This window comes from Brachyistius frenatus, unplaced genomic scaffold (genome assembly GCF_029030835.1).
Source record: "Brachyistius frenatus isolate BFR_SWC_R1_liver_20210118 unplaced genomic scaffold, ASM2903083v1 Contig_114, whole genome shotgun sequence".
Taxonomy (NCBI): Eukaryota; Metazoa; Chordata; class Actinopteri; family Embiotocidae; genus Brachyistius; species Brachyistius frenatus.
The window spans coordinates 469684-493339 of NW_027210713.1; the positions used below are offsets into that span (position 1 = coordinate 469684).

The 23656-nt window shown below is 39.4% G+C and overlaps 2 protein-coding genes across 2 annotated transcripts in view; one reads left to right on the forward strand and one right to left on the reverse strand.

Moving 5' to 3' along the window:
- myo7aa (myosin VIIAa) overlaps positions 1-6173 on the reverse strand; it is a 53687-nt gene extending 47514 nt beyond the window's left edge. Inside the window, exons 1-2 of the mRNA XM_069712939.1 lie at positions 6148-6173; positions 403-470 (exon numbers count right to left, since the gene is read on the reverse strand). Coding sequence (XP_069569040.1) covers positions 403-420 — 18 coding nt within the window. The 5' untranslated portion in view covers positions 421-470; positions 6148-6173. The remainder of the gene's footprint in view (positions 1-402; positions 471-6147) is intronic.
- A 3715-nt stretch (positions 6174-9888) lies between these two features.
- On the forward strand, positions 9889-23413 carry LOC138629321 (flotillin-2-like). Its single transcript, XM_069712941.1, has 11 exons — positions 9889-10104; positions 12521-12602; positions 13540-13630; positions 14160-14283; positions 14793-14911; positions 15924-16037; positions 16133-16252; positions 18275-18489; positions 18860-19043; positions 20325-20474; positions 21600-23413. Exons 1-11 carry the CDS (start codon positions 10056-10058, stop codon positions 21630-21632), a joined length of 1281 nt encoding a protein of 426 aa, XP_069569042.1. The 5' UTR covers positions 9889-10055; the 3' UTR covers positions 21633-23413.
- Positions 23414-23656: the final 243 nt, after the last annotated feature.

A 23656-nucleotide genomic window follows, 5' to 3' on the forward strand; every position in this document is an offset into this window, starting at 1 on the left:
GGTTTTTTACAGTGTAGTGTAAAATGTTTATATTTCTATACAATTTAGAGCATTAGTTAGGGTTTTAGCATGTGAAGAATTAAACAAATGTATTTTATTTGAATGCACATTTTTTTGAATTCCCACAAAGGTAGCTGAAGTTCCAAGGTAATGCATCAGGAAAGACTTCTAGAAAAGTGTCTGCCTCGTAGTGTTTGACTTTTAAAAACTAGAGCCAATCAAAATGCGGGACATCAACTCAATATGGGACACAGGACAAGAGATTAAATGCTGGTCAGTTCCACATAAAGTAAGACACCTGGTCACCCTAGTGTGTGTGTGTGTGTGTGTGTGTGTGTGTGTGTGTGTGTGTGTGTGTGTGTGTGTGTGTGTGTGTGTGTGTGTGTGTGTGTGTGTGTCTACCTGCTGTAAAATGACCATGGTTCTGGTTTCTCTCCTTGTGACTGGACATCGGCAGTCACCTGTAGACCCTGCAAACCCACAGACAATGATAAGAGCATTAAAAACAAGTGTGAGTGTAGATCAGTGTCACTGGTGCATACTGGGAGCAAAACACTGTGACACACACACACGCGCACACGCATACGCACTGCAATATACTACGATAGTAAAAAGAGGTAATTGTCTCTGTGTGTGCGCATTAGCCCTTGTAAATTATTCAGCCCCCGTTAATGAACCTCCAGTTTGATCCTTTGACTTTTTGATGCACGGCAGCTGTGACACCTCGACCTTATTAGACATGTTGTTCTGGCTTCTCTTTGAAAAGTGAATCGGCTTCAGTTACAGCTGAAGTACAAAAACAGAGTCTGGGTTTAAACATAAAAACTTCCCTCTTATATTTCATCTGTGATGTTCTGTAACGCATCAGGTGTTCAGTGAGTGAGAGAAGTAATTGAGGGAGAAGATTAGTTCTAGATTTACCAGATTTAACATTTCTACAAGGACTGAGTCCAATTATTTGGTTTGTTTGTACCTCGCTTCATCAGCTGCGCAGGTTGTGGAAAACCTGTGTTGCAAAATAGAGTTTTTGGGGTCATTTTAATATCACCTGACAGTTTAATATGAATGCTGCCGCTGGTGGTTGTGTTGTGAGGGAAAGTTATTATGGCTGTCTTTATAAGAAGCCTTTTAAAAAGGCTTCCAGAGAGGTGAAACCTCCTGAGGGTGTTAGCTGTTTCAAGTTTTACTTTCAAAGTGTCCATTCTCCTTTTTAAAAAGGCAGCTGTCACCGCTGCCAGGTGTCAAAGGTCAAATGATCAAAATGAAGCTGGATAATGAGACTGGAAGATTTAGTGTGATTGATTCACTTCCTATTTACAAGATAGTTTAGAAGAAAAAAAGGGCATTTCTCAAACATTTAAAGAAAAGCTAGCAGAGGTGCAACATTTACTTCTTTTTTGTGATTATTGGTGGCAAACCATTGTAAAAGCTTCATCCTGTCACTTCCTGAGCTGAAAGTAGATTTAATAAATCTAAAAGTTTGATTTAATTATAATTCAAATAACAAATGCACAAAAATAACCCCAAATCCTATCACGTAATCATATGTTCATAAACCCAGTCTGATTTCCTCAGATTTAAATAAAAATAAAATCAATAAATGTGATGAAAGAAGTTGAAAATGTAGCTGAGTAAAAGTGGAACGTTTCATTAAGTTGTTTCCACCACTATCACAGATCACAGCCCACAAAGTGTAAATCAAGAGAATTTAACTTCAGCTTCAGACCTCACCTCTGTTTCTGTCTCAACCTGACTGACTTTTGTTGACTCTCCAATGAAGGAAAGGTCATTAAAATCCTCCAGCAACGAAATAATCACCATCACACAGGCACACAAATACACACACGATGCAGACACATGAAATGTCCCCCCTCTCTCTCTCTCTCTCTCTCTCTCTCTCTCTCTCTCTCTCACACACACACACACACACACACACACACACACACACACACACACACACACACACACACACACACACACACACACACACACACACTCCCCATCAATATTTCAGCATCTAATTACCCCAGCAGAGTTCTGGGACAAAGGTTGCGTGCAGCCATGCCCTACATATCAGATCTTATACCTGCAGATTATGACGCGTTCGCAAAAAAAAAAAAAAAAAAAAAAGAGCGTGGGAGTCCTGCCGAAGAGGCTCGATATTTAGAGAATTAAAAATTAAAGGAGAGGAAAGAAGGGGAAATGGAAAACAGAGACAGCAGGTCAAAAGGAAAAACAGAAGAAAAGCAAGAAGGATATTGAGGAGAGGGAAAAAAAGAGAAATGAAGGAAATAAGAGGTTAAAAAAGTTAAAACAGGAAGACGGACAACATGGAGAGTAAGAGTGTAAAAAAAATGACAGGAATGACACAAAGAACATCTAACCAAGTCTTTCTGTTGTCATTTTTTGTGAAACAATCTTTAGGTATTTTGGTAAACAGCTGGGTGCAACACTCTGAATGGCTCAGAGGAAAGGCTGTCTCAAAGGGTACAGGGCTATCTCCATATTTACATGCTTCCTCACGGCTTGCTCCTTTCTGTCAGCCCACCTTTACATGTGGCCGTTTGGTAGAGCTACAAGCACTTTTTCCTGTTGACAAGATTGTACAAATAATTTGTTTGTGTTGACTCCTGTCTTGAGATGTTCTTGTTCAGTTTGACAGCTTTTTTCACTGCTAGTTTTTAACAGTTTTACCACCACAACAGACTGTGGTGACTTTCTGCTTTTGGCTCCGTTTTTGGTCTCAACCAACTCACTACAGAGGAAAATGTCAGGCTAAATGTTCTACTAAATATTTACCAACTAGTCACTAACGGTGTGTTAGCTGTTTGGCACAGAACAAGTCGCATACAGCAGGTTTTAAAGTTTTTATTCTGAAAAAAAAAAAACCTGCCAATAACAATTCTATGAGTGATAGAAATGAACCAAACCAGTACAATTGTAGCCGGACAGCTAAAAAATAAGGCGCAAACTATAATGCTACATGAAGCCAAAAAGAGCAGCAAACTTCAGACTATGCTTTTAATGGTGTTGTATACATCTTAGATGACAGAAATAGTTGAATGAAAATCCTGAGAGAAGTTAAAACATGTGTGCTCTTCTCCTCCACAAAGCTTCCTGAAAGGACTGTAAAAGTTGGATTTTGGGGGCTTCAGAAAGCTGCAGAAATACCAGGATGTTTCCTGAGAGAGCAGCCTAAACAAACAGGGCAACCAAGGGCAATCTGTGAACCTAAATCTAATTCCTGTCAGCTGCTTCACTGCCAACTGATAGGCCTGAGGGAGACGCCACCAACCCCCCGCTGAGCGAGGCACACTGGCCTGAGTTAAACCCTTTAATGAAACAGCTGTGGACTCATAACGATCCAAAAGGGCAATCAGTTTGAACTGTCTGGGGTGGCCCAAATGCACCATGAGAGGTGAAGAGATTTTACAGTGAAAAGGAGGTTTGGAAACATTAAACTTCCACTGAAAGATGAAATTTGTCTCTTTTTTTTTTTTTTGTAATAATGGAAAATAAAAAGAAGCTTCTGAAATCACAACGGCATTCATTTCACTTTGAACAATGAACTTCTACCAGTCAATATCACACATTAAAGTGTGTTCACAAGTCTTGGCTGTGTATGTGAATAAAATGTTGCTGGTTATAAAGTCATCTGTGTCTCCAGATGGAGCCGTGCAAAGTCTGAAAACACGTCTCAGGTGATGTAACTTAAGACTCGCCGGACCTCTGCAGCCTGCAGCCTCGTCTCTGCTTGAGGCTCTCGGCTCCGGGCTGAACTGTCCATTTGCATCCTGGGTGATGTAAAAACAAACTAAATTTGAATTGGTACTTATTTAAAAATCTATTTTGCTGTAGTCATTTGTATACAAATATATGCAATACATACAAAATAAAGTTCAATTAAAATGACACATTATGTTATACACGTGCAATGCTAAACTCTCTTCTGACTGCATGACGAGTGACCTTAGCTTCTTCCCTTTAGTCCCTTCTCATGAGATTTTGTGTTATTAGTGGCAGAAGAGCCAATTATTTTAATCAATGAAGATCAATACAGAGCTTAAATTGGACACAAATCCAAACTAATTCTTCTTCCATCCCTTTAGAATGTATAAACAGGCAGCTGTGTGCACACCTTCTTAAAGTGACAGTGTCAGATGTGTTTTAAGCCTCTAATGAGTTGGCCTACACATACGGCTGTCTGGGGGGGCGCTACAAACAAACCAGCTATCCCTGTGGAGATTTAACGATCCGGGGCTTATCACTCCAAAATATCCCTCTTTATTCACTTCCAGTGTATAAACATGGTGAACTGCTGTCGTGCTGGGACCTGCAGAGACATCATCTTATGAAAAATGAAGATGGGAGCTCCTAACAGTCGTTTTTTTTTTTTTAAATTCCCGAGCAGTGCAAAAGAGCACGAGAGAAGAATACTCCAGGCAAAGGCTTGTTCTTGGAAAGATAGTCACACAAAAGCCATGAGCTCCAAAAAACAAAGGGAAACCTGTCAACATTGTGCACGGGGGATCCATAATCTAATGTCACCGATTGACCACAAAAAGTCAAATAATTCAGCCTGAATTGCTCTCAGCCATAATTTACTCATGTCACAGGACTGCGTTGAAATATGAATGAGCTTTTTGGCACACAGTTAAGAAAATATTTTAACATGCTATCAAGATAAGAGTATAATGGCTTTGTACTCAGGGAGGAACCGGGAGTCAAAATCAATCTTCTACTCTGTAATTTAACTTTTGGAGAAGCAAATCATATTTTTTTTTAAAGATGAGGGAAATGTTTTGTGGCCTGTTGGAAAATCATTGGATATTCACAAAGAGAAGAACATCAAAAAGAGAACAGGGACAATAAACGGTAAAGATTATGAAGCACAGAAACACAGAATAGTTTTCATGAAGACTGTTCTTCTAAGAAAACCAGGAGGATTAGGCATCCACTGACAGAACCCGCTTACCAACCTTAAAGTGCTCATTTGAATTCAAACATGATGTTTCCTGAACCCCAAACAAGTCTGAAACCTCGACAAACTTTAATCACGTCAGAAAAATAATATCTATTTAATAATATTCCATTTGTGTCCTGTCTACAGTGGCATCACATAAAAAAATGCTTGTGTTGTGTTTTATCACATGATTCAAAGGACTTTATCAATCGAAAAATAAATTATGAATTGTCCTCTATAACGAATGCAGATATATTTCAAATCTTTACACAGTATATCTCCTTTTAGTAAAACCACTCAACTACGGGTGTAAATATTTTCAGTCTCCAGCTCTTTGATGCTTATTATAACATCATGTTTTGTTAAATTCAGCCTCACAGGTTTCCATCATGTTTGTGACACAATAATAGTTGGCAAATTTCTACACTGAAACCACCTGTCACGTGATTTTGTTGTTGAAACTTTCCACTGATTCAAACTGATTTCCAATTCACAATGACTATGTTCTATATACTTTTCATCCCTGTATCACGGCAAAGCGTGAAATAGACACATCTGTCCACTACAGCAAAATGTGAGATAGCTACGCTTTGGGATGTGTGGGTGTGAAAGTTACACGTTTTCCTGTAGTGGACGAAAATGAAACCTATACTGTATGGTTTGAGCCATGGGATTTACAGGAAAATAAACTTTGTGTAAAAACACATGTTTTGGGATAGTGACAAAAAAAAAAAAATAACTCAAGAAACACATTTTCACCTCCTGGATTCTATCGTCCGGCATGGCAGCCTGACTGGTGCCACCAGGCCACCTCTCCTGCCTCCTAATATGGCCAAAAATTGAATTTGTACTTGTACTCAAAACCTCTGTTTTCACACTTTGCGGTGATACTGGGTTGTACTTCAGTGTACCTTATTATTAGTCATAACAGTTGGAGTTGTTCTCATGAATTATTACTATTGTGGAATAGGATTACAATGCAAAATCTACTCTTCAAAATTAATCTTTTGTTGACATATTTCTGACTATTACTGTTCCTATTTTAGGAAATTCATGGACCACAGTGAAAAAACACAACATGACCCTTAAAAGCACACAAACACACACACTCACACACAGTAAGGAGATTATTGTTTCAAGACTACATGCCTCTGTATGCCTCCTGCCTGACTGTGTGTTCTCACCCTTTTTTTCCTGATCTGAACTCTTCTCGCCGGCTGGTTCTTCTGCTTCACTCGCCGTCCCTCCTTCGTTCCAGCGTCGGTCGTGCCTTCAGACGTCCTGATGGAGGGACAAGGAACAGGAGAAGAGAGCAACACAGTGGGGGTCTTTCTTCAGGAGCTGTAACGAAACCTGCAAATCCCACAGAGTGGCACCCTCATTTTCATCCTTTCCAGACCTTTTCTCCTGTTTGTTAATCTCTCCTTCTACTTTTTCTGTCCTGTCTTCTTTCTTCTTTTTCCCTCTTTCTTGACAGTAAACCCTCTTTCCCTTTACTTCTAGTGTTAAATTCTCAGAAACGACTCATTTCCTTCTGTTCTTGTCTTTTTTCTCTTGCCCTCCTTCATGTGAAGTTATACAGAGGTACAAGGAGTGAATGACACTCTCCTCCTCCTCATCCTCTTCCCTTTGCTGCCTCCCTCCCTCCTTCTCTCTTTCTTGTTGGTATTAACAGTGACACGGCAAGCTGCTCATTCACTGCCACTGATCCCTGTTGCAGAGAGAGAGAGAGAGAGAGAGAGAGTTTGAGGGGGGTGACGTGGTTTGGTATAGAGGAGGCTGTAATTAGACACAGATAACATGCACAAAGGGGGCTGACAGAGGTCCAAGACAGAGCAGACACATGCAGGCAGAAAAAAACTCCTCTGCAGATTCTACATGCATGCCAATGCAACAACAACCCAGAATATTGCATGCACTAAAGTAGACATGGAAAATATTTCAGACGGACTTAAATGAGAAAGTAATCATTTAAAAGGGGTGGTTCAAGGAATATTTTCCTGATGACTCTGGTGCTTGTGATGTTAGGGTGACCAGGTGTCTCACTTTATGTGGGACTGCGCAGCATTTTTATCCCTTGTCCCGCATCCCACATAATGAGACCATGTCCCACGATTTAATTATCTTTCGTTTTTAGAAGTCGTCCCTGCAGGACAGATGCTTTTCTAAAATCTATCCTTTTTTCCAAAGGTTGTGAAGAACCCCGGTGAGGGCATTAATCATTGAGCTGTGTGTGATGTGCAGAACAAACTGTGCAGGACATGTGCAGGTTAATCTGCCACTGTATTCACTGCCAGCGTTACGTCCAAAAGGGGAAAATCGCAAGTTACCACAAAGTCATGAGCTCTGCAGATTTCAGCAGAATATGAAGGAAACCACCACAGAGAAAAGGAAATGCAGCTATAACAAAGACTAATAAATGGGTGAAGCTGGTGAAAACACATTCTTTTTCACCTTGTTATGTCTCAAAAATACAGCACGAAGCAAATGACATAGGTGGTGGTGGTGGTGCAAGGATGAAGAGCAACATCAAAGATCCAGAAGAGGATATGAGCTCAGTTGAAGGACCCATCGACGTTGGAAGTGGAGGAAGGTTGCGTCGATCAGACACTGAAATGAGAGCAGACAGCAGCAGAGAAAGGAAAAGTTTTGAAATTTGACAGCAGCAAATATGAACAATTATTGACTCAGAGACAAATGTTGTGGCAAAATCTGATTGATTCACCTGAAGAACGTAATGAATTAACTGTAATGAGATGCAGAGGATAAGTAGAGCTAAAGTAGTACAGATAAGCCGATCTTGTTGCAATCTTAAAATCCGCCCTAAAATCTGACTGGCATTCAGTGAAAGAAGACAAAAATAGGAGTTATGTGTGTTTGAAATAGTTCAAAGCAGCTGAGACTTTTTTTATTAGCTTTAATTAAAAGTATATCGCTGGTTTAGGAATATTTTATGAGTTATGAAATGTTACAATTAAGATTTTATTTGCCAGTAAATTCATGACTTTATATAAATATATATTACCACTATTATCTATTGTTCTATGAGGGTATAAACATTGTGCAATTAGATTATCTTGCAAAATTGAAGCACTTGTTAGTGAAAGCAGTTTAAGATTTGAAAATCCTAATTTTCTTGTAAAAACTTTTACAGATGACTTATTTCAACCGATAAAAACTTAAATATATAACTTCTTTACACACATGCATCTTTTACAAATATTGTCTTATTTTGCTCTCAGTGTATTTAACAAGTATGGACAGCTCATGAAAGCCTTTTTATTATGTGTATTAGATTCAAAACATGTCTGATCCCTAATGACACCCTTTGAGAAACAAACACTTACAATTTTATGGAATATTCTGAATAGAGCTAGGGGGTTGGATGGGTCTATTGCCTGGAGAGAAATGAAGGATTAAATAAACATATCTACATGAATATTTGTAGGATACAGAAGCAAAACGTTGTGATATGCTCCCCTTACTATAGTTATTTTTATTTGCATATTTTACGCTAGTTAACATTTGTTTTTTCTTTCCTATGTTTTTGTGTGTTTATATGTGTAGTATTAGACTTCCAAGTGAGTTGGAGTGCTTCATTTAATATCTAAAAACAAACTGATTTTATGCCTCATTCTTAATCAGCTTCCTAAAAAAAACATTATTTCTAATTGGCTATAAATGTGACAACTGATGGAAAATAAAGTTAATTCTATTGTTTTGCTTTCTTATTTTAGCAAAAGGAATGTTCCAGACAAACTAACCGAGACGGCCTTTCTGTCTTGGTGTTTACGCCCCTCTACTGGTCATAATGAGGAACTGCAAAACATTATACTTGAGAGCCTTCGTGTAGACGGGAAATTACACTGCGACTCCTGATACAACCTTTCAAAATATAGTGACAAACCAATGCAACATGAAAGGAAATCAGTAACAGAAACGAATTAAAGCAGTGATAAAACTATAGTTAAGGAGTTGGCATTACATGACGCACTTCATTAGTGCATCCACTATCTTGATGTTTTGATTGTCTTAAAAGGTAATTAACAAAGGGATCCAAAGCCTGCTATGAGTAGAGACATTCAACACAACCAAGGAATGTTAATCAAACTCTGGAGGGTTGGAGTGAAAAGGTCATTACAGGTCGCCTTATTCTGTCATCCTGATGAGCACATCCAGCAGGATGAAGGATTAAAGGCAGAGGGACTTCGGGTAAGGTTAGGTATTTAAACAAACAGATTTAGATTTGTGGATGTGAAACCCATCAATAATCAATAACAGCTGAATATTATCTTGACATTATGTTCCATCCAATTGATGACAAGATACAACATAATGTCAGATACTTTCTCACTTTAGTACTCAATTTTCTATTTATAACATTTAGAATTTGCAAACACAAAAAAACAGATGAAAAATATTTGTCCTATTTTTCAGCACAAATCTTTGTAAAACTTCTCTTACAATTATATTTTATGTCAAATTAATTACTAATGAAGGATTTAAAGCATTTTTTCACTGTAGCTTTCTCACTGATGACAGAGGACCAAAATACATTTGAAGATTTAACCTATTTTTAGTAAAACGTTTTTTTTTCTTCTATTTGTTATTTACTTACTCCTTTATTTCTTAACCGTGACGATTTTATTGTCATATATTTATTGAGAGGTAACATAATTTTTCAATCAATTTGTTTTTTTTCTATTTTTGTTTTATCTTTTATTTTAATTTATCCTTGAGGTTGTATTATAATGTGTGTATTTATTTTATATTTACTTCTATTTTTATTATATTGTTTACCTGCAGCATTATAGTTTTGTTTTCTTAATTTGTATTTATATATTGTATCCCCCCCCCCCCCCCCCCTCCGTCCCTCCCCCTCCCCTCGAAGCCAGCGTGACGTCAGTGCGGCGTCGCTGGGGCGGGCCGGGGTTCTTGTTATTGCTGCCGTGCTGCTGGACGTGAGGACTCTGTAATCAAACCTATCACACTTGGATACTAAACGTCGGATAACGCCGATACATCATCTCCGTAGAGGGAGAGTGTCTCCCCAGTGTCTGCTCGTCTTTTCCTTCTGTCCTCAGCTGTCACCATGGGAAGCTGCTTAACTGTTGGGCCAAACGAAGCGCTGGTGGTCTCCGGTAGGTGTTCCTCTTCTTACTGTGCTAACGGAGCCAGCTAAGCTGCCATGGTGACGGAGGGGGGAGGAGGGGGCTGACGTGACGATGCTCGGTAGCTGCATGGCAAACGAGCGACCGGGACGTGTTTTATCTTGCTATTTTTAACCTTTAAGGTTTCCGTGCAGGGTTTTATAATCCGATAGCTACGGTGTAAAGTCACCAAATGGGTGTTAGTAACGTTTAATTACAGCTGACTTAACAACGCCAACGGCGTTGGCCAAGCAAAGCAGCGACGGTACGTTTAAGCGTCAATATGGTCATATGAATAGTAAGCTTCAGTTTATTGGGGAAAAAAAAAAAAAAAAAAGGTTAAAAGATGAAAAATACAACTTTTAAAAGAGCACTTTACAACAGGGCCTCACAACCTGAGCAGCATACCATATATACAGTACCTGACAAATTCACAGCCTGGATTTGGATGAAGAAAAACGTAACCTGAACAACAATGAAAAGGTCCCATGGGAAAAAAGACCCCTTTAAATAGATATATATATATTTTTTTTTTTAATCGGATCTTTGCAGAAGAGTCACTAAAAAAATATTAAAATTTGCATACTAAAACATTGAGACAATATTTAGTTCATGCAATGTAAACATGCATGAAAAATATGGATCTGGGAAAACACCGAGCGACTTCCTGTTTACACCAAACAAAAACATGAGTCCCACAGACGACACAAACACCACAGGATGCAACAACAACACTAACTCACTGTTGTTGCGGAGGGCCTGAATTTTCAGTGAGTATATTGATCCATTCAGGGGTGTCATAATGGCCAAATAGTATGTGAAACTGCATATTTTTAATTCAAAAACATTAAAAAAAAAAAAATTGGGGGGAGCACCCGAAACCTGCCACCAAATACACGCAATTAAGTTTTCCACAAATTTAGGACAAACCCTGTTTCTTATCGTTCATTGTTTGCAAATCATGTCATTTTGTTTTTATTTACATTTTACACAGCGTCCCAACTTCTTTGAAACGTGTTGCTGCCATCAAATTCAAAATGAGCATATATTTTTCATAAAACAATGAAAATTGATCAGTTTAAAAATTGTATTTGTTATCTTTAGTCCATTTTCAATTAAATATCGGTTTACATAATTTGCAAATCATTGCATTTTGTTTTTATTTACATTTTACACAATGTCCTGACTTTTTGGGAAGTAGGATTGTAAGAATTCCTGCCCAGTACCTACAGCCGAGTGTATGCATTTATTTATTTATTCTATATATGTACAACAATTAATTTGGTTATTTATAACCTCATAATTTGATTGTAATTTTGGCTCAAACCTGTCATTGTTTTCACGGGGACAGTAAAAGTATAACAGACAGTAACGTGCAGCAGTAGTGTAGAGAGGAGGGACTGCCGGGGGTAAAGTTGAGTGTTCATTAAAGAAAATTCTTCAAAGATAATCTGTAGTTTGATTTCTTAGAGTTAAAAACATTTCAGAGAAACCCTTGTGTCACTATTAATCAACAATTTCAGAGAAGTATAAATGTTCTGTACGCTGGTTTCCAAGAATCGTGTTTAATTCATAATCTTTATATCTGATTTGATCATATTTAATATTTAAAGAAAAACCCTTACACGCACATACTTATCTCTCAATCTCAGACATAAACACATGATTTCTTATCAGACACACACACACACACACACACACACACACACACACACGCATTTACCTGCAAAAAAAAATCTTCGTTATCCGTGTTTGAGGACACATTAGCCTCAATGGTTTTTGATAACTTTCCTCTCATATTTCCCCGACAGCTGTCTTATAAAATCATTTTCTACATCAGATGGCCTTCACTTTCTGCTTTTATTCATTTGCTACAAACTCCAAACCATTTTCATTATTGAGGCTAGTGGTTTGGTTTTTAGCCACGTTAGCAGCGTGGCTCTGTGGATGGTGACTTTGTTCCAGACTGAAATATTTAAACAAGTACAGGATGGATCGCCATGACATTTTTTACATAGATTCATAGTTCACAGCTGCTTAAGCAAAATGACTGGGGTGATTCCCTGATTTCTTATTTCTCTGTGCTGCCAATCGCCACACCCAGAGGGATAAGGTTTTCGGTCTGTCTGTCCCGTTCTGATGGATGCTCGTCCCAAGGATGAACTGATTCAATTTTAGTGGTCAACGGTCACTGTGCCATTCCATTAGTCCGATTCACGTGATCGTAATAACTCAGGAACACTTCCAGAGAATTTCTTTAAATCTGTACTTTTACACACATTGTGTTTTTTATTTATACAGCTGCTTTTAACCGACAGGTTTTTAACAAGCCTTGGAGAGAACAAAAGTAGAATAAATACTGAGCATGAAGCCTTCTCTGATTAATGTCGCTGCTGCCTTTCCTCAGGTGGTTGTTGCGGCTCTGATATGAAGACCTACATTGTGGGAGGCTGGTCCTGGGCTTGGTGGCTCATCTCGGACGCCCAAAGGTGACAACACAGTAGAAGCACTGATGACCAGCAGGTGCTACTCATTACAGATGAGTGGATTATAGCATTTGGAAGAAGAGACTGATGTTTTTAAACAGACCACAATTAAAATGGGCTTTTATTGTGGTGAGTCTCCACAGAGAAGTCAGCCCTATTATCTGCAGGCAGTCAGAGAGCAATCAGAGGATGAGAGCTGTTCCAACTATAATCTGTCTCGTGTTACACACCACGTATTTCTAATGTAAATCAGTCCAGAGGAGTTTCTTTCTTTGGTAATTAATATGAACTGTGTTGTGTTTAAACACACATGAATAACAGAATAGCAGAGAGAAACATCTCATCTTTGGCAAATTATTTTGTTGCAATTAAAAATTCTTCAGAAGCAGTCTTTGATTAATGCAGTTAAGTTTTAAGTTTTAATTGCTGCCTTTATCAAGAAAAAGCTATAAACAGTATTGATATTAAAGAAGTGGGCCATGTTATTACTTGATAATAGAATAAAAATCACATTTTGTGATGCCACTTCTGTTTGAAAACTTCTCTGAAGCTTTTTCTTTTTTTCTTTTTCACAGAATCACTTAATAAAATAATGGCAGGATTTTTATTTCCTTTAACCAAACTATTAACATTTTGTTGTATGCTTTTGGTATTTCTAAACCTTGACAGAAAAAAACATGTTTTCTCATCCAACCTCAGACTGATAGAAATATATATATATAAAGTATATAAAATACTAATTAAATCAACTTAAATTTAGAGTTTTGAGATAATAGAATATGAAAATGCTTATATGAACAACCAACAGCAGGAGTAGTAGTATGTATAATGATGAGACTTTGACCACAATATACAGTTTTAACATCTACACAGCTTCCTCTCATCACTGCATGCTCCTCTCTTCGTGGCCTGATACATGTGCTTTGGCTCCTTGCTGTAGGTTAAGCCTAGAGATCATGACCCTGCAGCCTCAATGTGAAGATGTGGAGACAGCAGAGGGTGTAGCCATCACTGTCACCGGGGTGGCTCAGGTAAGACCACGTTGAAATAAAACCTCGCCATGTTTAGACTCAAAGATGTAGAATGGATACTTGTGTCAACATGTTTAACAATTAAGAGCTTTTCACATTTTTGTTCAATAAAAAAGTCACTTTGTAGAAGGAACCTAATAATTAAATGAGGCTCATATACAGGTTTATTTTTTATTTTTTTTAACAAAATAAAACCCAGTTTTATGAGAAACCTGCTTCTTAGTTTTCCACTGACATATGGCAGCAATTAACAACAATTAGGGACATTTTCTGAAAGCTGGTGGCAAGACTTCCTACACAATTCACATCTTCGAGCTTTTTCTTACCTTCAAATTCAGAATATTACATATGGAGATATGTCTGCATTATCTATAATTAGATGTCACAAACTGCCCCTTTTACTGATGTATTCTACCGTTACTGAAATGTGTCATCTGAAAATAAAGTAGAGGCCACATGCTGCCATCTGCTGCCACATGTTGGCAGTCTGCCTACGGATGACTTCACTCTGCCATCGTGTCTCCTGCAGGTGAAAGTCATGACAGACCAGGACCTGATGCCTGTAGCTTGTGAGCAGTTTCTTGGGAAAACAGTGATAGAAATCAAATCTGTGCTCTTGCAAACTTTGGAGGGACATCTGCGCTCCATTCTAGGTACGGACATCTCACATCAACCCCTAACTGACACTTATTTTCACTCTCAGTCAGTCTGCTAATTATTTTCTTGATTTATTGTTTACTCTTTAAGTTTGTGAGTCCATGGTAACTTATTAAAATGTATTTTTGTGTCTGACTGACGGGTCAAAACCAAACGATTTTTCTATTCACAGACAGAGAAAAGACAACGTGGAGGCTGACATCTGTGGCATTATTACTTAAAAATAACAATGAAATTAATTGCAGATTGTTTTAAATAACTAATCACCTCCGCTGTAGTTTGGTTTGTTTTCTGACATGCATATTGTTATTAAAAGACTCTTGTCACATTCACGTCACTAGTTAAATGATCACTCACTCATTCAAATGGTTAAGAAAATCCTGCTTCTGTTTTACATAAGCCAAAGAAACCTTGATCAAAAGTAGAACGGTGAAAATGAGGCTGCTGACAGTTTGTGAAAAGTCTAAAGTGGTATTGAGATAGTGATGGGGTCTCTGTTTTGCAGGTACCTTGACCGTGGAGCAGATCTACCGGGACAGGGACCAGTTTGCTAAACTGGTGAGGGACGTAGCAGCTCCTGACGTGGGCCGGATGGGCATCGAGGTCCTGAGCTTCACCATTAAGGTGGGTTGAAGGAGAGGATACGGCATCGGTGCCAGCGGCTGGGAACTGTAAAATAAAAATACAAGAGGAGCATGCTAATATGGCCACTGAGCAAAGAAAGGTCTTCATAATACACTCAGCATGGAGAGACTTTCTCTTTAATACAAAATACATATATTGAAATTGATCTGCAGTCTATATCAAAGAGAAAATAAGTATACGTGATTATTCTGCATGATCAAGTTTTATTTTTAAGTACCCACAAAGTTCCGAAATAATGCAAAATGACACTGCAAGGGTCGACTGACTCATTTTACTATCTGCCAAACGTCTCACTAATTGACAGGATTCTGTATTAACACTATTCATGCAGTGTTCATACACCAAAGTAAGAAACCACATAGAACAACGGCTGTTTTTGTTGGTGCTGCTGATCATTATAGAAGCGATCTCTCCTGGGTTTCATGGTTCTGATAAGTGCCTGGCAGGAGAGTCCCCCCTGCACAGTTCACTGTTGTTGATTAGGACTAATTGAAATGTGGTGCAGATACAGCGGCTGACCACGGTGCCTCACAGTCCATTTCTGTCACAGCTATTAGTCAAAATGGTTTCCAGTTAGCTCGTTAGCGGTGACATCAGACGTCTTACTGATTCCGAACATCAAAATCTTTTGTCTCTCATTTTGATATCATGTGTAAAAACTATACTAATTCTTGTTTTTCTGTTATGATACAGATGTAGATTGCAGCTGAGACCTTGTCACTAATGAGTCAGCAGTTTTCTTCAGTCCAGCCTTTTATAAAGAGACAGTTATTGATAAGATTGTTTCAGACTTTTGTCTTCATGAACTGGGAAAGACCTCCAGCAGATTTACATTAGATTTGAACAAAAACAACTTAACGTGTCTGGTTTGGGCACTGATGTGTTTTAATCTAAAGATGGTTTCACATGATTTTACAAACACTTCGTCAGCTGCTCTTCAGTCTCAGTCTGTGGTTCAGTGTTGACATGACGTCTGTCTGTCTGTTCACAGGACGTCTATGACAAACTGGATTACCTGAGCTCCCTGGGGAAGACCCAGATCGCAGCCGTCCAGAGGGATGCGGACATCGGCGTGGCCGAGGCAGAGAGGGATGCTGGGATACGGGTAAGGAGACTCTGGCAAGTTTGAGGTGGATTCTGTTGTGCACAGCGACTGTCTGCTCACAGCTCTGTTTCTGGTTCTGGTTTGTCGTCTCCTAGGAAGCAGAATGTAAGAGGGAGATGATGGACGTCAAATTCCAGGCCGACACCAAGATGGCCAACTCCAGACGAGAGCTGGATCTGCAGAAAGCATCCTTCAACCAAGAAATCAACACTAAGGTTTGAAGTTTCACTTATTTGCAGAACTGTTATTTAGATGTTAGTTTGTTTTTGACCGTTTCTGAGCAGAGGCTCAACAATAGGCCCGTCATTATAAACAAACATTGTTCAGACACACAGCACTTTGTTTAACATTTCCAGAGACGTGATGTGAATCTTAAGGCTGTCACACTGCATGATTATTGTGACCAAAATAATTAATCACAAAAATATGATTGCAATATCTGCCAAACATTTGAACAACATAATAATATTAATGCATCAGTCAAATTCTTTACATTTGTTTATTGTGTTTACTATCTTTTTTTTTGGCAAATGAGTTCCTCTCAGATATGAGTTTATTGAGTGGAGAGTCTTCAACCGTAACCGAAAAGCACAGTCACACAATTTAATGGATCGTGAAAAGACAACCAGATGAACTAAAAAACAAGAGATCAGCAGAGAGAAAACACTGACAAGTCCAACGAAGACATTAGTGGAACATTTACCATCTCAAGCCCGGCAGACTAGCTGCAACTTCCTGTGTCTGTGAGGATGAAACCTGCAGGATGATGGAGGTGAAGGTGGGTGAACAGGTTGGTGGTGTTGTCCTCTGTTGATCAGTATTTCCTGGAGACTGGGCTCTATTACACTCCGTCTTTTCTCTAGTCCATCTCTCATCTCGTCCGACATGACTTCTTGCAGCAGTAGTCGCCACACAGCACACTATGTGGTAGCTGCTAGCAAGCTAGTTACTGCTGCTTGTTCCTCTTCTTCTTCTATAAGGATTTTTGGCGGTTGGCAGACCAACTTAAAGGTGCACCTGCTGGACTGGAGTGTGGAGCAAACGATTGGCAGGGGGGAAAAAAAAAACTAGATTCTTTTAGTTAAACCTGTTTCATTAATAGATTGGAGTTTCTGCATTTTTTTTTTTTCTTCTTTTATGTTTTTATGGCAGCTGCCCACAAGCGTTAAGGAACAATACTACCACCTACTGTGTTGGAGGGTGAACCAGCTAGATACTGGGGCTGGAGTAGTTATCATGTGTAATATTAACATGATATCAATATTTAACTTTCTAAATATCACAGTTATTTGAAATACCTGTTAATCGTGACACACCTAATGTGAATGCTGAGAAATATGTAATATATAATCTTAAAGATTCTAAAGTATTTTCATTTGATGGTACGGTGTAGCCTTTACAAAACCACATGGTGTCAATGGAGTCAATAAAGAGCTCAAACCAACAGATATAAAATAACTGATAGGACTCAGAAAAGATGATTTTAAGAACCTCAAAACTACGTAATACTTTAGCTCACCTACGCTGAAACTCTGTCTCGAACTGGTAAATTAGAAAAATATTTGGCTCAACTTATAGAGTTTCAAAAAGACCAAAAATAATTGTTTTAACACAAAACTAAAACTTAACTAAAAGAGTCTTTTGTTTCTTTACTTTTCTGAATTTGATTTATTGATTCTTCTAACGTTGTTTTATTGTCGCAATTTTAAATTCTTCATTTTATTTAACCTACATTTTGACTAGTTTTACCTTATTTTTAATCTTATTGTTCTGTTTGTATGCCCGTTGATCTTTTTGGTTCTTTGCTTTTGTTTGTGTGCATGTTACTCGGATGTGAAGCACTTTGGACTGCAGGCTTGTATGGAAGGTTTTATGAATAAAGCTGAGTTGGAGGCTCGCCAAAAATAAACCAAAAGAAGGGGGAGTCTGGGACAGCCGCGCATCGGACCACAGAACCCAGAGATTCTCCTCTGAAACTAACCGAGGCAGGGAAACTAAACTTACAAACCAAAAAAATAAACACAGAACGGCCAGACCTCCATCCTCTACAGAACAACAGAAACAAGTGTATTGCGGGCTGATTCATTGGGAAGAGAGCGATTTCCAACCTCCCTGAGGTCAGAAACACCTGTAAAGAGACAGCGAACACAAGGGGAGCACAAAACAAACAGAAACTGAGAGTTACCTCAGATGCGTGTGCTTCAGGGAGGTGACCTTCTGTGTGCGGATGCTTACAGAAAGCACAGGCCCAGCTGGCGTACGAGCTGCAGGCGGCCAAGGAGCAGCAGAAGATCCGGCTGGAGGAGATCGAGATCCAGGTGGTGCAGAGGAAGAAGGAGATCACCATCGAGGAGCGGGAGATCGACCGCATGGAGAAGGAGCTCATCGCCACCGTCAAGAGGCCTGCGGAGGCCGAGGCCTTCAAGATGCTGCAGCTGGCCGAGGGGCACAAGTGAGTGAGGAACCCGTCGGTTCAAGGCGCATTCATCAGATTTATTTCAAACAAGTCATCAGAGGAAATCTCAAGATCACTGAGAAAACTCACGCATGCATCAGCTTTCACACTCCAACAGAGCACTCACACTTCTAAACACCGCTAAACACAATGTTTTGTTGCACTTTGGGACATACCACCCAGTTTTGAGTTTTACAGATTTCTGTGTAAAACATGAAGTAAATTAACCAGAAAATTCATCGCAGAAACACGATTTAAAATGTTACCTCATTTGATGTGATGTAGCAGCATGTTGTTAGAAAACAGTTGCACTTGGTTGACAGGGAGAGATCAGTTACCTGAACGACCGCGTGTTTCCCCGCGTCAGGACGAAGACGGTGCTGATCGCCCAGGCCGAGGCGGAGAAGATCAGGACGATCGGCAAGGCGGAGGCGTGCTCGATCGAAGCTGTGGGAAAGGCGGAGGCTGAGAAGATGAGGCTGAAGGCTGAGGCCTACCAGCACTACGGAGAGGCGGCCAAGATCGCCCTGGTCCTGGAGGCCCTGCCCACGGTATCCAGCTTGAAACCACTAGTTCGCTGTCTTCACTGTTGTGTTCATGCAAAACGCTCCGCACAGACGATAGCCACAGCCGGAAGCATTCTGTTTTCAGGTTGGCCACCCCGTTCTTGTGAATGCATATGTCAAGAACACCTTGAGGGAATTGGGTTAAACTTGGCAAAAACATTCACTTGACACCAAGGATGAACTGATTAGATTTTGGGGGGCACAGTTCAAAGGTCAAAGTCACTGTCACCTCACATTAACCCATGACTGAGTGCAATTTTTAAAGAACGCTTGGATGGAATTTCTTCAAATTTGTTAAAAATGTTTTCCTCGGTTCAGCAAAGAACTGTTTAAATTTTGGAGGTCAAAGGTCAAGGTCACTGAGTTCAATTCAACAATTCCCACATAAGCTAGGAGGGAAAAAAAACCCCTCCTTTTTAAGGGAGAAAAACCTCCAACAGAGGGAAGGAAAAACTCCCTCTTAACAGGAAGAAACCTCCAACAGAACCAGGCTCAGGGGTGGGCGGAGCCATCTGCCTCGACCGGTTGGGGTGAGAGGAGAGCATAGAGAGAAAAGGACAGCATAGAGATAGAAGAGAAGAACTGTTGGTGGAGACGACAAGCGCAGGACAGAGACATGCAGCTCCATGGCGGGACATCTGCAAAAGAAAGAACAGAAACTACGCGAGCGAGGGAACTGAATGGAGACAACAGACAATAAGAAGAAACTATGGGAGAGAAAAGGATGGTGAGGTATGAGTCAGTTAAAGAGTAGAAGGAAAGAAAAGAAGCTCAGCGTGTAACGAGGTCCCCCAGCAGCCTCGGCCTATAACAGCATAACTAAGGGTTGGTTCAGGTCTACCTGAGCCAGCCCTAACTATAGGCTTTATCAAAAAGGAACGTTTTGAGTCTAATCTTAAAGCTAGAGAGGGTTTCTGCCCCTTGAACACAAACTGGGAGCTGGTTCCACAGGAGAGGAGCCTGAAAACTGAAGGCTCTGCCTCCCGTTCTACTTCTGTAAACTCTAGGAACCACAAGTAGACCAGCGTACTGAGAACGAAGTGCTCTGCTAGGATTATATGGTTCTATAAGATCTCTAAGATATGATGGAGCCTGGTCATGTAGGGCTTTGTAAGTCATCAAGAGAATTTTAAATTCTATTCTTGATTTCACAGGAAGCCAGTGAAGAGAAGATAAAACTGGAGAAATATGATCCCTCTTGCTAAATCCCGTCAGTACTCTTGCTGCAGCATTTTGGATCAGCTGCAACTTGTCATTTGTTTGCAGCTTGCTTCCAAGGTGGCAGCGCCGTTAGCCAAGACCAATGAGATTGTGATCCTGACCGGGGAGAACAGCCGTTTGACAGGCGAGGTGAACCGCCTGTTGGCCGAACTTCCTGTGTCTGTCAACGCTCTCACCGGAGTGGATTTGTCGAAGGTAAGCTTCTTTATAACGTCAATTTATAACAATGGAAATGTACTGTTTGTCCACGATTACTAGATCCATTACTGGACAGATATTTTTAGATGTGTGTTAATATAAAACAAATTTTTGTACAGGAATGTAAACAATTTTCAGTTTAGTACTAAATCAAAGGCACTTCGATTAAGTTGAGAAATGTATTTAGACAAAATATAAGAAACACAGGCCGAGATATTGTGGGTTTTGGTCTCGAGTAGAAACTCTCCGACTTTTCTGTCAAAAATGTGAGTAATGTCGGGATCAGACTCCACGACTTCAACCTGATTTTGACAGTTTAGTCATTGACAACAAATTTTCAGTGTCAGGCCCAAATATGAATGTTAAAAACAACAAGCGGTTCTCGTAGTGTGACATAAATGAAGAACAACGATGCTTCAGCAAAAAGTTTAACATGTCAGAATCTTTTTATTTTTCCCTGCCGGTGTTGACACATCCTATGACGTGTTCCTCGACGTCGACTTGCAGGAAGACAGAGTGCTCTCTGCTGTGCATTTGTAAAACATGAGAAAGTGAAAGTGGGACGCTGCAGGTGGGCAACAATACCCCTGCCATCATCAAGAGAGTACATGACTGAATAAAAACAGATAAATGTTAGTGAGAAAACAGTGAAGGCACTCTATCAACCTGGTGAATAATAGCTATGATTGACAACGTCCTGAACCTCCTACAGACAACACAGGAACTCACGCAGAAACGTAAGCAATGATTAGTTCAGGTCGTACTTGTAGCATTGCCAGAAACAGCAAGAATTTATGACACTTTGACTGACTAGTCTGACATCGTTACCATCATTAAAGACAAATATTTTGTGTATTCTGATCCCAGCATATGAATCCTCATGACTAGTAAACTGATCTTTAAATGTAATGTAATCTAAACACATTAAATGGTGAGAGCTGGTGCCGTGCTGGACTTCAGGCGTGCAGCCTATAAGAAGCTGAAACCAGCAGTTTAGCCTTCGAGAGAGATTTCCCACCCAGTGAATAACAAATGTAGGTCATGGAAGCGTTCCATCGCAGCTATGAGAACTTCAGAGTTTGAATGGGTGGTTGAATAATCGGTGCTTTTTTTTCCCGACAGATCCCTTTGCTGCAGAAGATGACCAGTTCCTAAGTGTGAAAGCCGAAGACTCAACATGACTCCAGTCTCTGTATGCACTCTCATAGACTGCCTTTAATACACTTGAAGATTTTTGTTGTTTTATACGTATACTCTGTATACCAAGTGAATCTTGGAAACCTCTGGTGCCTTACTTTATACAGGACCAGAAAATCTGCATGCACTGCTGCTCATTCAAAGAGGTTTTTGATTTTTTTTTTTTTTTTTTTACATGGGAATATTTTGTGTTTTATTATTTTTTTGTTGCATTTTAAATGTCTTTATGTGGCCTGTTTGTATGAAATGTTGACTCCCTACTGACTGTCAACCAGGTTCTATTTATTTTATTAAATAACGTGACAAGACATGTTTGATATTTATACACTGGCGCCCTGCTTTCTCATACAACAGGGCCGCTGTTGTCACTTTCTACACTCTGTATGTTGCAGGCCTTTTTTTTTTTTTTTTTTTACATACCTCTGTGTTGTTGGACACATCTGCATTCCCCAGATAATCTGAATCTTTTCGTGTTGACTAGAAGCTTTTTTGTGTTTTATGTGTTGTAATTTATAACAATCAAACGGTTCATGTGTCGGTAGTTGATTTTTAATGTAACTACGGTGCTCTCAAGCTGAAAAGAAGCTCCTTTCATTGTGAAAACCTCCCCCCATCTGCAAAGTTTGTCTCTTCCTCTCTGCAAACTGTCGATATCAAGCATGATACAGTTTATATTTATTTATATACTGACAGGAAAACGGGTAGCATATTCTGATCTTGTGCTGATGTGGTTAGATCGTAATGTGGTCCTTTACTATTTACTGTGGGGTTTTCATGTAAAATATTGCTAGTTTTGGCCTTAAGAGTGAAAAAAAAGTTGTTCTTTAAAAAGAGAAAAAAAAAAAACTTGACAGGCTTAGAGTTGTAAGAAATATGTTTATATTGTGGAAAAACAACTTAATGTGAACAGATTTAATAGATTTTGAAAATGAAAGGCCAACCAGCGATGCCAAATAGAGCAGACGGTCTGTTAATTTTTACTGTATCAGAAGGAGGGACATGGGACACCACGTAGTATATCTGACATCAATGTTTCAGTTCTTACACCACTGATCTGTAGATGCTAAGCCATGTTCAACAGAGTGCGTCAATAAACCAAACTTTTACACGTTTTAGAGAAACACGTTCGTACCAATCTGCACTGGTTCGTTTTATTCACTGTGACATCATTTAGACTGACGTTTTAGCAGAGTACTTTAACCTATCAAACTATGTTTCTTTTTTCTGTTTAAACAGCGATATTGCTGTTTGTTATTGTCACCATGCTTTGTTATGCAGTACACAGAATCGTCTGATAGTGGCAAACGACAAGGGGCAGGTTGGCAGGTAACGAATATTAATAACAAGTTGACTCCTCCCATCAAATATATTTCATCCACCTTCAGGCTTCCAGAAGAAATGACTCTGTACAGAGCTGCACTCATAAACCTGAACTAACCCGTCAGTGATGCCCAGTTTGTGTGTCATCGCTCACGCAGATGAAACAACAAACATTGTGGTAGTTTTGTGTTCGGCTGATGAAACAGTCGGTCTAGTTTGCCGACAGAATTTACAGAAGACTGTTATTATCGCTGTTAATGTTTTTGTGTGTCGATAAATCATCCTCAATTCCTACGAACACTCGATGTCCCAAATGGCCATGAGCTCCTATATGCTCTTGCTGCATGTCATCCATCTGTATGCAGAAGACTCTGCTCACTTTGAACTAACTGTCATTCTAATAAATTGATCTGCCATAATGTGTTGTTTCATTTTATATAATCTCTATTGTGCACATTTTAAACTCGGAATTTTTCCTTCTTAATCTGGGTTAAAAATGTCACAAGGGAGGGATGGACAACCATGAATCAGAGATCATGAAGCTGATTTAACCTAACAGATAACCTCCCAGCTCTTGTTTTCATTCAGTAGATCCCAGTGTCCGTTTTTTTAAGAAATGTTGTTAATTTTATAGTGTAAATATAAGATCAACCTTCATTGAC